This window comes from Macaca fascicularis, chromosome 16, assembly GCF_037993035.2.
Source record: "Macaca fascicularis isolate 582-1 chromosome 16, T2T-MFA8v1.1".
Taxonomy (NCBI): Eukaryota; Metazoa; Chordata; class Mammalia; order Primates; family Cercopithecidae; genus Macaca; species Macaca fascicularis.
This window is the reverse complement of record NC_088390.1, coordinates 3,125,297-3,141,593: the sequence shown is the minus strand read 5'-3', so window position 1 is coordinate 3,141,593 and position 16,297 is coordinate 3,125,297. Positions and strand designations below refer to the sequence as shown.

General features: G+C 45.0%; 1 protein-coding gene across 16 annotated transcripts in view; it reads right to left on the bottom strand.

The window, feature by feature from the left end:
• Window positions 1-16,297, bottom strand: part of RAP1GAP2 (RAP1 GTPase activating protein 2) — a 299,357-nt gene that overhangs the window by 47,243 nt on the left and 235,817 nt on the right. For all 16 annotated transcript variants that reach the window (XR_012425122.1, XR_010582219.2, XM_065532585.2 and 13 more), the window contains 3 exons: window positions 10,193-10,271; window positions 9,327-9,380; window positions 5,469-5,552 (listed from right to left, as the gene is read on the bottom strand). Coding sequence is in view for 14 of the 16 variants with exons in the window: in XM_065532585.2 (XP_065388657.1) it covers window positions 5,469-5,552; window positions 9,327-9,380; window positions 10,193-10,271 (217 nt within the window). In the remaining 2 variants the exon portion in view is untranslated. The remainder of the gene's footprint in view (window positions 1-5,468; window positions 5,553-9,326; window positions 9,381-10,192; window positions 10,272-16,297) is intronic.

Sequence of the window (16,297 nt, the reverse complement as noted above, 5' to 3'; positions counted from 1 at the left end):
CTGAAGGCTAACCACAGAGTCACTATAGGATCCAGGCACATACCGAAGGTTAACCACAGAGTCACTATAGGATCCAGGCACACACTGAAGGTTAACTACAGAGTCACCATAGGATCCAGGCATATACCAAAGGCTAACCACAGAGGCACTATAGGATCCAGGCATATACTGAAGGCGAAACACAGAGTCACCATAGGATCCAGAAACTTCACTCTGAGGTATATACCAAACTTGTATATGAGGTATAAACCAAAGTTGCCGGATCCGGCAACTTCACTCTCAGGTATATACCAAAGAGAAATGAAAACACGTCCATGTCCACAGAAAATGTATACATGAATATCAATAGCAGCACTATTCGTAATAGCCCTAAAGGAGAAAGAACCCAAATGTCCTTCCGAGGAATAGATAGACAAAATGTGGGCTATCCACACAATGGAATATTATCTGGCCATAAACAAGGAACAACGTGCTGATACATACTACGACCTGGATAAACCCTGAAAACATTACGCTGAGTGAAAGAAACCAGACACAAAAGGCCACATATTATGATTCCATTTGTAAAAGGTCTAGAATAGGCAAATCTATAGAGACAGAAATTAGATTAGGGTTGGCAGGAGCTAAAGGAAAGGGGGATGGGGAGTGACTGCTGGTGAGTGTGGGGTTTCTTTTGGGAGTGATGAAAGTGTTCTGTAGTGAGGACAGGTGCACAATTCTGTGGTTACACTACAAACCACTGAATTGTATACTTTATTGAGATATAAATTACATAACTATGAATTATACGGTATGAGAATTATGCTGATGTGCTCAATAAAGCTGTTATTTTAAAAAATATTTTTAACTCAACAGTTAAAAAAAATCCAATTAGAAAATGGTCAAAAGACATGAAAACAGCCAGGTGCGGTGGCTCACGCCTGTAATTCCAGCACTATGGGAGGCCAAGGCAGGCGGATCACTTGAGGTCCAGAGTTCAAAACCAGCCTGGCCGACATGGCGAAACTTCGTCTCTACTAAAAATGCAAAAATCAGCTGGGCATGGTGGCACGTGCCTGTAGTCCCAGCTACCTGGGAGGCTGAGGTGGGAGGATCACTGGAACCTGGGAGGCAGAGGTTGCAGTGAGCCGAGATCGCACCACTGCACTCCAGCCTGGGTGACAGAGTGAGACCCTGTCTCAAAAAAACAAAAGACATGAACAGGCATTTCCCTCGAGAGGATATACAGATGGCAAATAAGCACATGAAAAGATGTCCAACATCATTAGCCATTCGAGAAATGCAAATTAAAACCATAAGGTGATATCGTTACACAACTATCAGAATGGTTAAAATAAAAAATAGTCACAACACCAAATGCTGGCAAGGTTATAGAGAAACTGGATCATTGCTGGTGAGAAGAACCACTCTAGAAAACAGTTTGCAGTTTCTTTTTTCTTTAGAGATGGAGTCTTTTTCAGACGGAGTCTCACTCTGTCGCCCAGGCTGGAGTGCAGTGGCGCAATCTCGGCTCACAGCAACCTCCGCCTCCTGTGTTCAAGCAATTCTCCTGCCTCAGCCTCCCGAGTAGCTGGGACTACAGGTGCCCACCACCACACCTGGCTGATTTTTTTTTGTATTTTTAGGAGAGACGGGGTTTCACCGTGTTAGCCAGGATGGCCTCAATCTCCTGCCCTCGTGATCCACCCACCTCGGCCTCCCAAAGTGCTGGGATTATAGGCGTGAGCCACTTCGCCCAGCTGGCAGTTTCTTACAAAACTAAACACATAATTATCATACAACACAGCAGCTGTATTCCTAAGCATTTATCCCAGAGAAATGAAAACTTATGTTCACACAAAAACCTACATACAGATGTTCACAGCAACTTTATTCATAATAGCCAAAAATGGCTTTCAGTGGGTGATGGTTACACACGAACTGTGGTACCGTTATAATACCATGGAATACTACTCAGCAACGAAAAAGAACACAGTATTGATACACCCAAGAACCTGGATTCATCTTGCTGACTGGAAAAAAGCCAATGTCAAATGGTTATATACTATATGACTCCATTTATATATCGTTTTGAAATAACAATGTTTTAGAAATTAGAGAACAGATGAGCGGTTGTCAGGGGTTACGGACCGGAGCTGGGAGACTGATGTCCACATCCTGGTTGCAGTATTGTGCTATCATTTTGTAAGACATTACTTTGGGGGGAAAGTAGGTAAAGGGTACATGAGATCTCACTGTATCATTTTTTACAACTCTGTGAATCTACAAATACCTAAAGATAAAAAGGTTAGTAATTTTTTTTTTTTTTTTTGAGATGGAGTTTCGCTCTTGCTGCTCTGGCTGGAGTGCAATGGCACAATCTCGGCTCACTGCAACCTCTGCCTCCCAGGTTCAAGCAATTCTCCTGCCTTAGACTCCCAAGTAGCTGGGACTATAGGTGCCCACCACCACGCCTGACTAATTTTGTAAAAATCAAAGCTGAAAACAGTAGCGAGCTCTGCAAACAGTAGCAGGCTTCAAACAGGGCCTGTTCAACAGGCTCTACCCACAGTGGCAGGATCTGCAAACCGCTGAGGTTCTGCAAACATGCACAGGCTGCCATGAAGAGCTGCAGATGATACAAAAACACTCTAGCCTACCAATCACTTCAACAGAATGTCTTCAGAAGGTAATTGTAACAATAACAACAACAAAAAGCAGACCTCAGGCTCCACGCCTTCAACAGGTAACAGAATCTGATAGATTTCAACAATTCTATTTTGCTTTTTATAGAATTTATTTTAGAATTACCTTCATTTCACGATAAATGATACTGGTTTTCCAGTTAGAGGAGTGATATAAAATTTCCTTTAAAAATAAATGCATGTGGCTGGGCGCGGTGGCTCACACCTGTAATCCCAGCACTTTGGGAGGCCGAGGTGGGTGATCACCTGAGGTCGGGAGTTCGAGACCAGCCTGAGCAACACGGTGAAACCCCGTCTCTATTACAAATACAAAATTATCCAGGTGTGGTGGTGGCTGCCTGTAATCCCGGGCTACTCGGGGGACTGAGGCAGAAGAATTGCTTGAACCCGGGAAGCGGAGGTTGCAGTGAGCCAAGATCGCGACATTGCACTCCACTTTAGGCAACGAGAGCAAAACTCCGTCTCAAAAAAATAAAAATAAAAATAAAAAATAAATGCATGGAAGTTTCAAAAAAACTTTTTGAAGAAAATATTCAGTTAACAGTATAGGTGTGATAAAGATCTTAACAGTGGCATAGGGTGAAACAAATGCTATGATACGGATCCTGGATACGGTCTGTGAATGTCTGAAGGCTGGGAAACTCTGCACTCTAGAAGGGGCCAACTAACTGCAGCCCAGGGGCCGAGTCTGGCCTGCTGCCTGTGTTTATCGATAAAGTTTTATTGGAACGCAGACAGGCCAACTCATTTATCTATTGTCTATTGCTACTTCTGCACCAGCAAGGCAAAGGTGAGCGGCTGTCACAGAGACTCCAAGGCCCATGAAATCTAAAATATTTACTCTCTGGCCCTTTACCCAAACAAGTTTGCCAATCCCTGATCTATAGCATGCCATGAAGGTGTCACAACTCTAGCCGCATGTCCTACTTGCCCCAGGTCATGAGGCCAGAGTGTGGAAGAGCAGCTGCCTCCAGGCAACCTACATCTCTCACTAGAAAAACAATCCAGCGTGTGTGCTCTGGGACACGCACTTCTCTTGCAGGATTCACATCCAGCCTGAGAGTTGCCTTGCCATTACTTTGATACTGGCCTTGAGCTTGACCACGCACTCAGGGAGGGGTCTTAGTCATCGCCGTATCCCCCAGAGCGCACGGCACAGTGCACAGCAAACACAAGACTTAGGTGAAGCTCATTTCTATCCGGAGACCAGCATAGGGCTTGGAGGCAACAAATGTTCATATTAAATGTCCCCCAGAAGCAGGTGTGCAAAACAACAATCTGCCTAGGTTCTTTAAAAAAAAAAAAAAAAAATTATCTTCTTGGCTTTTTCCCCCACAGCAGCATCAGGCACATAAACAATACACAGACTCCCTCTCCGAGATGGATGGCTCATGTTCAGTAATTATAACTTTGCTGGAACATTGGATTATAATCACCTCACAAGCTCTGCTTTGGTAAATTTCACAAGCAAAGAACTTTCATTAGGGGGTTTTATTAGCAAAGCTATATAAAATAAAAATGTAATATGTGAAAATGATTACAGTAGCTACCTGAATAATCTCCCTTAAATTATAAGATTCATCAGTGTTAGTCTTGCAGATCCTAAACTCTTCATCTAATTAGAATATTTTTAAGCAAACGCGTGTCTCTTAAGGTCCAATATCTCTAAATGAGAACATCAGGTATCGTCTAACCAAGAAAGATATCATCATGCAAAAAAAAAAAAAAAAAGAGAGATAACATCAGAAGATACTATTAACCTGCCATTAGTAGGGCCAACATTTTTATTAATTCATTAATTCACATAACAATGGAGTGTATTTATATGAAGGTGTATTTATAGGCGAGGCTCTTAGATGATACAAAGATGAAAGGGGCGTGGAACTTTCCTCTCAAAGAGCCTCGGTGAGGAAACCGTGTGTTCAGTTAACCCCTCTACTTGGGATGTTAATAATTGTTCGTGGTAGGAAAGAGGTAAGGAAGACGGGAAGTTTATGTAAGTACGGAAACCACTAAGTTCAACAAAGTTATAAATTGTCCTTTACTTTGGGGGTTCTTAAAGCCTTTAAAAGGTCCCCACACAAGTGACAATGCCTCCCCAGGTCATTTGCTCACGGAGTACACCATCAGACCAGCATTCACGGAACACATTTTGAGAAACATGATTCTAGCCAGTTAACTCCAAAGCAACGTGTGAGTGCTACCAAAGACAGGCTGAGCAGTGGTGTGCTGGCAAATTTTGAGTCACTGGCTCTCCAAAGGAGGAAGATAGAAACCCTGGTGTTTGCCAATTTTCATAGAGTAAATACTTCCACCACGGTTGACTTCAAGCTGCCAACATGACGTCACGGAACAGAGTCGTGAAGAGACGCACCCACCCATCCATCACAATACTCAAGTTCGGGGAGAAAAAGTTCATTCCCACTGGGGAGAAATTTGGGCAAGGAGAGAGCAGCCTATGCTCCTCCATTCCCTCGACCTAGTCTGGTTTTTCTTATAACCAGCAGCCCATAAATACATATAAGCTGAGGCAGCCGGGAAGAGTGAGAATTTGCTATATGAAAAAAACGACATCACTGTCTAAGGACGTGCAGACCTTTTTGTAAGAAGTAGCCTTGCTGGAAAGTTCTGCCACCTCCAGTCTAATTCATACCTTAAATGGGACCATTGTATTCCAAATGCTTAAGAACGCAGGTCAGGGCTCCCGCGTTCAGGGTGGGGATAAAAAGAGTCCTAAGTGAGAAACCACGGGATACGGTTACCAGTATGGACGGTGTTGCTTACCTGCCTGGCTTTTTGATAAATGACTCCGAATTTGAATGTGTTGTTGACTTCATGCTCATCATAGGACACAATCATTTGGGAGGCCTGGAAAATGTGGCAAGAAAAAAAATCAACATTTGTTCAATTCGGAAGCAAGAGAGAAAGCACAGGGAAGGAGAAGCACCCAATTGGGTAGAGAATGTGTCCCCGGGTATGAAACCTCCACATACACGGAGGGAAAGAAATAGTAAGGAGACAGTCAGGCGGCAGCTCCAGAGTCAGCTAGCTTCTAGAACTTGGGCTTCTCCAGTAGGAACCAAACCACTGTATCGCTCATTCCACTCCTGCCCAGATGTGCCAGCCAAGGCTCGGGGGCACACGTGTCCAGCAGTTTATTTGACCCCCGTGTTGAATCTGTGGTGTCAAAAGTGAAGCCAGAACCCCAAAACTGGTCAGCAAGGATAACTGTAGGCCTAATTCCACCTCCAACCAGCAGCGCGATTCTCAGCAAGTCACCGCTCCTGACCACACGTCAATCCCCTCCGCATGAAATGAGAGGTCTCTGAGGAGAACACGCTAAGGAGGAACATACCCCAATACAATAGGCAAAGAAGGAATGTTTACAACCTGACTCCTGCCCTATCTCATTTTCCATCACGCATCACAGAGGTGATGACTGAGATCAGAAAAGTTAAACTCCAGGTATTTTGGGGTTTTTTTGTTTGTTTATTTTTGAGGCGGAGTCTCGCTCTGTCCCCCAGGCTGGAGTTCAATGGCGTGGTCTCGGCTCACTGCAACCTCCGCCTCCCGGGTTCAAGCGAGTCTCCTGCCTCAGCCTCCCGAGCAGTTGGGATTACAGGTCCCCACCATCACACCGGCTAATTTTTGTATTTTTAGTAGAGACGGGGGTTTCACCATGTTGGCCAGGCTGGTCTCGAACTCCTGACCTCAAGTGATCCGCCCACCTCGGCCTCTCAAAGGGCTGAGGTTACAGGCGTGAGCTACCACGCCCAGCCTAAACTTCAGCTTTGAATCCACTGTTTTTACCTATGTAGCTTTGAGTGAGCTGCTTCTCTGGAGCTCAGTTTCCTCTTCTGTTAAATGCAGATGTGTGGTTATGAAGATTCAACAAGAAAGAATTGAGCACAGAGCAGCCAGCATCACCATCATCATCAACAGCTATATGACCTTCCAGAAATATCAGAGCTGAACCAGCTTATTGGGGAAGAAAAGATTTGGGAGTGTTGGGATAATCTCAGCAATAAAAAGGAGGGATTCTCAGTGTGGACACTTGAAACTTGAAGGTCCCTTCCAACTTTTACATTAAAAATAAAAAGACAAGAAAATTGAGTATCATTTTTCACCTGTGCAAGGAATACTAATGGATCGTCTTAAAACTGGTCTAGGAAAACAACCTTGGTGGGTGTTATGGACAATTAACTGTTAAAGTTATTTTAAGTTATCTGTGTTTAGCAGAGTACTTTCAACTTGAGTGATCTCAGCTGAATTTGAAGACTATTAATAAGTTATGTTTGGAAGTTTTAACTTCAATGAAGTAATTATTTGCTACGAAAGACACAAACATTACATTACTGAACAAATATGGCGCAATATCTTTGTTTTTGTTTTGTTTTGTATTTTATGAGGCTCCCGAGAATCAACCCAACTAATGCATTTCAATTCACTTGAATGAGAAACGTGTTTAGTATCAAAAGAGCCCAAGGCGGCACTGGGGTGAAAGGTTCAATCTCAGAGTTTGGTCCATTACCGTGGTGTGCTTTCTGGCCACTTTGCACAATGTAGATTTGAAGTGTAGTGGTGACAACATGAAATGTGACGTTTGGAAAAAAAAAAAAGGAGGGATTCAGCCACACGTTATGCGAGAGGAAGAACAAACCAGGAACAACTTATTGGCTGGAATCTGTGGCCTGTGTGAAGTTGCCACACACTGTATATCTCTGGGAGGCTCTCAGCTGTCAGCTGTCTGGGGAAACGGACGCTTCGCAGCTCCCCCGGCGAGGGCGCTGGAGCCTCCCTCCACTCCTGCCTGGGTGAGTCACAGGGGAGGAACAGCTGCCCTGCCAGGGAGAGGCACCAGGCCATGGAGAACTTCCAAAGGATGTTCTAAACTCTGCAAATTTTAAAAACACACACATGTGCGCATCTCAGCCAGATGTACATCCCAGTCAGACTCAGCGGTCCTTCAAATATAGAAAACATGAAAATACAGCTGCTCTTCCATTACTACCAAGGCCCGAGGCTTTCCAAGCGATAGAGAGAACTGGGCAAATAAACACCATTGGTTCTCTCGGTGGCTATGAGTTGACAACCAAAATTGCCAAACCTGTAGTTAAGTTAGACCTTTATGATGGGGTTTTAATGTTTGGTTAAACCCCACTCATTCAGTTGTCATTATAAAGGGGAGGTCAGTCTCAATGAGAGAAAATGTTCAATGAAGTGTAGCATGCTCCCGGTATCAACAGATGCTAAAATAGTGCAACAGAGGCACGTGGAAGACGAAAGGCTCTGTGCAGGAGAGGACTCCGCCATTCGCTCAGCCCCTGCAGAGGGATACATGGCTGCTTCTGAGAGTGACATGCCTGATCATGGACACTGAAAGCGTTTGTTCCAGCCGGGCGCGGTGGCGCACGCCTGTCATCCCAGCACTTTGGGAGGCCAAGGAGGGCAGATCACCTGAGGTCAGTTCGAGACCATCCTGGCCAACATGGTGAAATGCCCGTCTCTACTAAAAATACAAAAATTAGCTGGGCATGGTGGCGGGCACCACCAGTTCCAGCTACTTGGGAGGCTGAGGCAGGAGAATCGCTTGAACCCGGGAGGCGGGGTTTGCAGTGAGCCGAGATTACGCCACTGCACTCCAGCCTGGGTGACAGAGCCTTACTCTGTCTCAAAAAAAAAAAAAAAAAAAGGTGTTTGTTCCAGGGGATTCTGGATGTCTCCACTGGGACGGGGCCTCTCTTCCTCACCAGACATTTCATCTCATGGGTCCTGGTTGTCAGAGTCGGGACTAAGAGGATAGACAGAGCCGGCCCCAGCAGGCCTCAGCTGCTGCAGCGTGACCCAGACAGAAGCACGGCTCTGCTTCCATTTTCCCTCTCCAGAGCCTGCCGGCCCATGAAGAGGCAGCCGACGCACGGGGTCTTTTCCTGTGGCCAATTTCAAGCAATTCACTGTCCGTGGGGGACGTAAGTCCTCTCATGCCACAATTATTCTTCAGTGGGTTTATTATTATTGCTTCTCTTCCCACTCACATTCCCATATGAGAACTGGGGTCAATATCAGACCAATGCAAAGGAAACTGGTATCAGAAAACCAGTCGGTTTATAAATGAAGGCAGCAGAGGCTCATACGGCCTGAGAGCTGCAGTAACACGGGCAATGCGGGGGGCAGCTGTCTGGCCTTTCTCTTCTTTGTGAGCGTCTGCCTGCTGTACCTCCCGCCCCTCTGTGACAGCAGACTGGATCTGCACCAGCCGCCAGCGACAGAGTCACAACCCCTGCAGCACTGGCCTCAGGGAGGTACCACTGAGGTGTGCTGGAGAAGCTACAACACTGCTACCCTCTGTCACCTTCACAGCAGCCTGGGGACCAACTCAACTGGGCCGGAGACCTGGGCATGGCTGAGGATGGGTTCCCAGTGGACCAGCTTGTGAAGGGGTGGGCAGGGAGAGAGGGAGACCCCACGAAACCCCACTACGATGCAGAGAACTCCCCAAAAAGCCACAGATCTGCAAATCCTCGCCAAGCGGCAGGGCCCCTGTGTTTGGAGGCATGAGAGAGAACTGCCCAAAAAGCCACAGGTCTGCAAATCCTCGCCGAGCGGCAGGGCCCCTGTGCTGGGAGGCATGAAGGTCCTCACCTTGGGGTACAGGACAGGGTTGAATCTCAGTCCCACTGCATCATCACAGAAAGCCTGAAAGGGAGAAGAACACGCAGGTCAAGGATGACATCTGCAGAGGACATCTGGGCTCCTCTGCCCACCGGGACAACGCAGCATGGGAGGGTGAGGCACGTGGGTCAGGAGGCCTGGGCTGGGATTCTGCCTGCCGCTCACTAACACATGCCCAGGCAAGTCGACTACCCTTTCCGGGGTTTGCTGATAAAGTGCGGGAAGGGATTAGACAGAGCCTGAGGCTCGTCTCCGTTCCGGCCTGAAGACAAGGCCAAAAACCATCCAGCCCACGACTGCCACCAAACGTATCCAGCACAATTCTGTGACATTCCTGCTCCCAGAGTGAGGGTCCAACCAACCCAGCTGACTGTCTCGCTCACCCCACTTTGCTAACTCGGTTCCCAGGTTCGCAGGCTCCTCACTCAAGGGGGTGCTCAATCTGGATCATCCTTCAGCCCAACTCAGGCCTCTCCTCTGCTGTGAAGGCTCCCCTGGCCACCCTGCCCCACCCCTCCACGGACGTCCTACGGCGCTCAGCACATCCGGCCCCGTCCTTCTACTTCTCTCACCTCCCAAACTAGCTGTTCATGGAGGATACTGTTTCTAAGCAGCCTCCGCAACAAGGATGAGCTGTGGAGGATGTAAGAAAGACAGAGGCGTCTGCCCACAGCCCTCCCGGACCCCCATCAGTGCGGTCAAGGGCCAAAGAGTAAAGCGGCCACCCCTTCCCTAAGGGCTGAGCCTACCCGGGACGCGCCTGCACCCCACTCCAGAGGCCAGCCCTGGGCTGAGAGAGGAAGCCGCCTTCTCTCACAGGTTGGTTGGTCTCTCACCTTTGCAATCTGAGGGACACTGGGAAGCTTGCTCAGTCCAGCCAAGGGGATCCGCTCATGCACCGTCTTCAGTTTGGACCTACACAAGACGGGAGAGAAAAGGACATCCCTAAGAAACAGTCAGTGAGGGCGCAGGGGATCGGGCCTGTCATCTCAGTACTTTGGGAGGCCAAGGAGGGTGGATCACTTGAGGTCAAGAGTTTGAGACCAGCCTGTCCAACGTGGTGAAACCCCATCTCTACTAAAAATACAAAAAAAATTAGCCACGCGTGGTGGCGGACGCCTGTAAATCCCAGCTACTTGGGAGGCTGAGGCAGGAGAATCGCTTGAACCCGGGAGACAGAGGTTGCAGTAAGTCGAGATCGCACCACTGCACTCCAGCCTGGGCAACAAGAGTGAGACTCCATCTCAAAAAAAGAAGAAAAGAAAAGAAACGGTCAATGAGGAAGGTGGTTGAGATCGCAGCACACAGGACTCTGGCTTCAGGACTCTCTGAGGCCAGATCGGCCTCAGATGAGCCAACCACACACTGGGTACCACACTCACATGGTGCGAAAACGGAATCCTACTTAGGTATGGCTGGGGAGGCAGCTATGTAAAGAACATGCCTGGCTGGGGGCGGTGGCTCACACCTGGAATCCAAGCACTTTGGGAGGCCAAAGAGGGTGGATCACGAGGTCAGGAGTTCGAGACCAGCCAGGCCAATGTGGTGAAACCCCGTCTCTACTAAAAATACAAAAATTAGTTGGGCGTGGTGGTGGGTGCCTGTAATCCCAGCTACTTGGGAGGCTGAGGCAGGAGAATCACTTGAACCCGGGAAGCAGGGGTTGCAGTGAGCCAAGATCATGCCATTGTACTCCAGCCTGGGCAACAGAGCAAGACTCTGTCTCAAAAAAACAAAAAACAACATGCCTGATACATCTGTCTGCTACTGAAATACGGGAAATGCAAATAAGGTCGCCATTATTTTTTGGTTTGTTTGTAGGTTTTCTGTTCTCCCAAAGAACTGAGCACAGCTTCTGGATATATTTGGGTTCTGTCATGAAATTAAACCTTTATGAAAAGAAAACCTAGTATTTCAAAATCTGGGTTTACTCAAAATCTAAGTGGGATGAAATCTGCTTCATAACGGGATTCACCATGAGAGTCTAAATTTAGCCTGATCCCCTGATTCATTTAGCACATTATGAAAATGCTGGATTTTACTGAATGCTTTTCTGCATCTGAGGAGATAACCATATGGTTTTTAATCTGTTGACCTGGTGAATTACATTTCTGTTGAGCCATTTTTTGATTCCATGGGTAAAAGTCCACTTACTTCTGACATATTGTTTTTAATATCCTGAATTTTTTTATTTTTTATTTTTATTTATTTATTATTTGAGACAGAGTTTCGCTCTTGTTGCCCAGGCTGGAGTGCAATGGCGCGAACTTGGCTCACTGCAACCTCCGCCTCCCAGTTTCAAGACATTCTCCTGCCGTAGGCTCCCAAGTAGCTGGGATTACTGGTGCTCGTCACCATGCCTGGCTAATTTTTTATATTTTTAGTAGAGACAGGGTTTCACTATGTTGGCCAGTCTGGTCTCGAACTCCTGACCTCAGGTGATCCACCCGCCTCCGCCTCCCAAAGGGCTGGGATTACAGGGGTGAGCCACGGTACCCGGCTGAATTCCATTTATTAATACAGCAGTCCCCCTTATCCACGGTTTTGCTTCCCCCAGTTTCAGTAACCTGCGGTCGACCACGGCCAAAAAAATATTAAAGGGAAAATTCCAGAAATAATTCATAAGTTTTCAATTTTGTGCTGTCCTGAATAGCATGATGAAATCTTCCGCCATCCCAGTCCATCCATCTGGGACGTGAATTCTCACTCTGTCCACCGTATCCACGCCCTACACGCTCCCTACCCATCGGTCACTTAGCGGCCATCTCAGTGATTGGATGGACCGTTGCAGTATCTCACTGCCTGTGTTCAAGTCACCCTCACCCTTATCATACTAATAATGGCCCCAAAGTGCAAGGCCCATGAGTGATGCTAGCACTTCAGATATGACAAAGAGAAACTGTTAAGTGCCTCCTTTAAGTCGAAAGGTGAAAGTTCTTAATTAGGAAAGAAAATTATATGCTAAGGTTGCTGAGATCCATGGTACAGATGAAATTGTGAAGAAGGAAAAAGAAAATTATTGCTAGTTTTGCTGTTGCACCTCAAACTGCAAAAGTTATGGCCACAGTGCATAAATGCTTAGTTAAGATGAAAAAAGGATGACATGTGTGGGCGAAAGATATAAACAGAGGTGTTTCTGTTGATGGCAATCAGGTTTGGGACTATATGACATTTCGGGCATCCACTGGGGGTCTCGGACTATTTCCCCCACGAATATGAGACTACCGTATTTTATTTAGATTTTCACAGCTCTGTTCAAAAGCAACATCGGCCTATTTTTTATTTTCTTGTATTTTCCTTTCCAGGTTTTGATATCAAGGTGTTATTGCAGTCTTATAAAATTGCTACGTAGCTTCTCATCCCTTTTTTTTTTTTTAAGACGGAGTCTCGCTCTGTTGCCCAGGGTGAAGTGCGGTGGTGCATCTCGTCTCACTGCAACCTCCACCTCCCGGGTTCGAGCAATTCTCCTGCCTCAGCCTCCTGAGTAGCTGCGATTACAGGCATGCGCCACCACGTCCAGCTAATTTTTATATTTTTAGTAGAGACGAAGTTTCCCCATGTTGGCCAGGCTGCTCTCGAGCTCCTGACCTCAGGTGATCCACCCACCTCGGCCTCCCAAAGTGCTGGGATTACAGACGTGAGCCACCACGCCCAGCCTGATCCTTTTAAATAGTTTAAATGAGATTTTCTCATTCCTTAAAGGTTTGCTAAAACTAGTCTGTGACATCTCTAGGCCTGCTGTTTTTATAGGAGGATACTTTGGGTACTAATTCAAATTCTTCAGTGGTAAATGTTTAGGTTTTCTACTCCTTATTGAGTCAATTTTGGTAATTTATATTTTTATATAAAAGCATTAAGCACATTGGTACAAAGTTGTTTTTGGTATTCTCTGAAGACTTCATCTCTGTCTGTAATCGTCCTCACCTTTACTGCTGCAATACTATTTGTATCTTTTCTTTCTTTCTTCTTCTTTTTTTTTTTTTTCGAGATGGAGTTTCAATCTTGTCGCCCAGGCTGGAGTGCAGCGGCACCATCTCAGCTCACTGCAACCTCCATCTCCCAGGTTCAAGTGATTCTCCTGCCTCAGCCTCCCGAGTAGCTGGGATTACAGATGCCTGACTAATTCTGTTGTATTTTTAGTAGAGACGGGGTTTCACCATGCTGGCCAGGCTGGCCTCAAACTCCTGACTTCATATGGTCTACCTGCCTCGGCCTCCCAAAGTGCTGGGATTACAGGGGTGAGCCACTGTGCCTGGCCTGTTTGTATCTTTTCCTTGTTTTCCCTTATCAGTTTTAGCTGGAGGTTTATCGATCTTATTAGTCTTTTCAAAGAGATACCTTTTGGATTTTTTCTTTTACCATCTCTATCCTTTTTTATTTTTGCTTCCTACTTCACTAGTCTATTCTCGTCTTTTTTACTTCCTTCCTTCTATTTTCTTCAGAGTTTTTCTACTACTCTTTTTCCAACTTCCTGACTTACATACTTACTCATTTAATCTTTTTTTAAAGTGCATTTAGAACTATACATCTCTCTCTAAATACCACTTTAACTGCAGCCCACACAATTTGATACATAGTATTTTCACTGTCATGTAGTTCTAAATATTTTGTCAGTTCTTTTGTGATCTCCTCTTTAGTCCATTAGTTATGTTTTTAAAGTTTTTAACTTTCCAAATATGAGATTTTTTTCCTCTCCAGTATTTTAATTGTTGATAATTTGTCTTATATTCAAGGAACATAATCTAAATAATATTATTTGAAATGTGTTGACTTTAATACATGGACTTTTACTTTTTCCCACTCCACACAAGCTTGAAAAACGGTATTTTTTCTTTTGTTAAGAGCAGGAATACACATTAGCCAAGATCGAATTTGTTAACTGTATCGTTCAAGTCTTCCATAACCTCACAATTTTTTGCCTGCTCAATCCACTGGTTTCTCAGCAATGTCGTCAAAATCTCCCACTATACCTGAGTATCTGGCTACTTCTTCTATTTCTCTCCGTTTTGCTTTTTAAAATTCAAGATCATGTTATTAAGCACAAGCTCATGACTGTTAGATATTCTGGGTGGACGGAGCATGTTCACAGAACATCTGGGTGATGAAGAACAGAACGTGCCCTCTTTATTATCACATAAGCCAAGGCCTCTGGGAACCTGGAAGAATGACTCCCTGCCCAGTTTCTGAACAAATTCAAAAGCAAAGAAACAACAGAGTAAGGTGTTCGGAGTCAAAATCACTACCACGTGGGAGCACACAGCTTAGCGTGAAGATGAAACGGGTCTAACTAAACACCAGAATCAGCCCAACTTACCCACCCAGTCACAGGCAGTGCTGGCCAAGGGCAAGCCCCCTCCCATGAGGCTGCTGGGTGAGACTTACTGCACAGAAGACCACCCTCAGGGCAGCTCGGTCCAAGACGAAAAGGGGGAAGGAATACAGCTACACATGTGAGTTCCTGCTCCCTAACACGCCCATCAAAGAGGGCGAAGACAGCCCGGGTGTTACACGAAAGTATTCCCTCTATGCCACAGGAAACATCAGGAGCGGGGAAGAAGAATTCCACGTTACAAAGGAGTACATCATCCCTAGTCTTTTTGTCCTGAAAATCTATTTTGTCTGATATTACTATTGCTATGCCAACTTTCATAGTATTTTTCAGCGTATCTTTTTCCATCCCTTTATTTTAAATCTTTCCACACCATTTTTCTTTAGGTATGTCTCTTGTAAGTAGAATATAGCTATATTTTTAATTCAATCTGATAGGCTGGTATTGTAATAGGCTAATTTAATCTATTTATACTTATTGCAATGACTATCGTATCTGAAACTATTTCTTTTTTTTTTTTTTTTTTTTTTTTTTGAGACGGAGTCTTGCTCTGTCACCCAGGCTGGAATAGAGTGGCACGATTTTGGCTCATAGAAACCTCCGCCTCCCAGGTTCAAGCAATTCTCCTGCCTCAGCCTCCAGAGTAGCTGGGATTACAGGCACAGGCCACCATGCCCAGCTAATATTTTGTATTTGTAGTAGAAACGGGGTTTCACCATGTTGGCCAGGCTAGTCTCAAACTCCTGTTCTCAGGTGATCCGCCCACCTTGGCTTCCCAAAGTGCTGGGATTACAGGCGGGAGCCACCATGACTGGCCTGAAATTATTTCTAAACCATCATTTTATATTTTCTATTCCTTGTGTTTTCTTTCCTTTTTTCTCTTCCTTTCCTACCTACAATTGAATTTTTTTTTTTTTTTTTTGCTTTCTTTTTGTTAATCCTCTTTTGATCTCCTACTAATTTGCTATAGACTGTATTTCTGTATCTTCCAATACATCTATTTATATTTTTTTCATCAAACTCTAAGATTGTATTCTCTCTCCTGAGGGGCATAAATAAGAAACAACAGAGTATGCTTTTATCCACTGAACATTTTTTCCTTCCCATTGTCCTTGCTACTTCAGTTTATAAATTTAGTTCAAACCTCCTTTTAAACATGCAAAAGAAAACCCACTTTTTACCGTCAGTAATTAAATGTATCAACATACTTTACCTATTTCTTGTCACTTTCTAATTAAATCTTTTCTGGTTTTTCTTTTCTTCTGACTGAAGTATATCCTTCAGCAATTCTTTCAGAAAGAGCCCGAGTGGGACGCTCCCTTCATTTTTTTATGTCTGAAAGCAGTTTTACTTTGTCTTTGGCTTTTCTAGGTATAGAATTTTAGGTTGAGGGTTATTTTCCTTCTTTCTTTTTTTAAACACTTGAAAGATATTGCCCCATTGTCTTTAACAACTATCATGAATAAGGAGAAATCTATTCTCAGCCTAGTTCTCATTAGATCATAGATTATCTTGCCTGTATCCTCAGACAGCTTTTTAAATTTTTTTAAATTTTTAAAATCTTTTATCTCTGATGTTTCCCTTCAACATGTCTGGAAGTATTGTTTTGTTT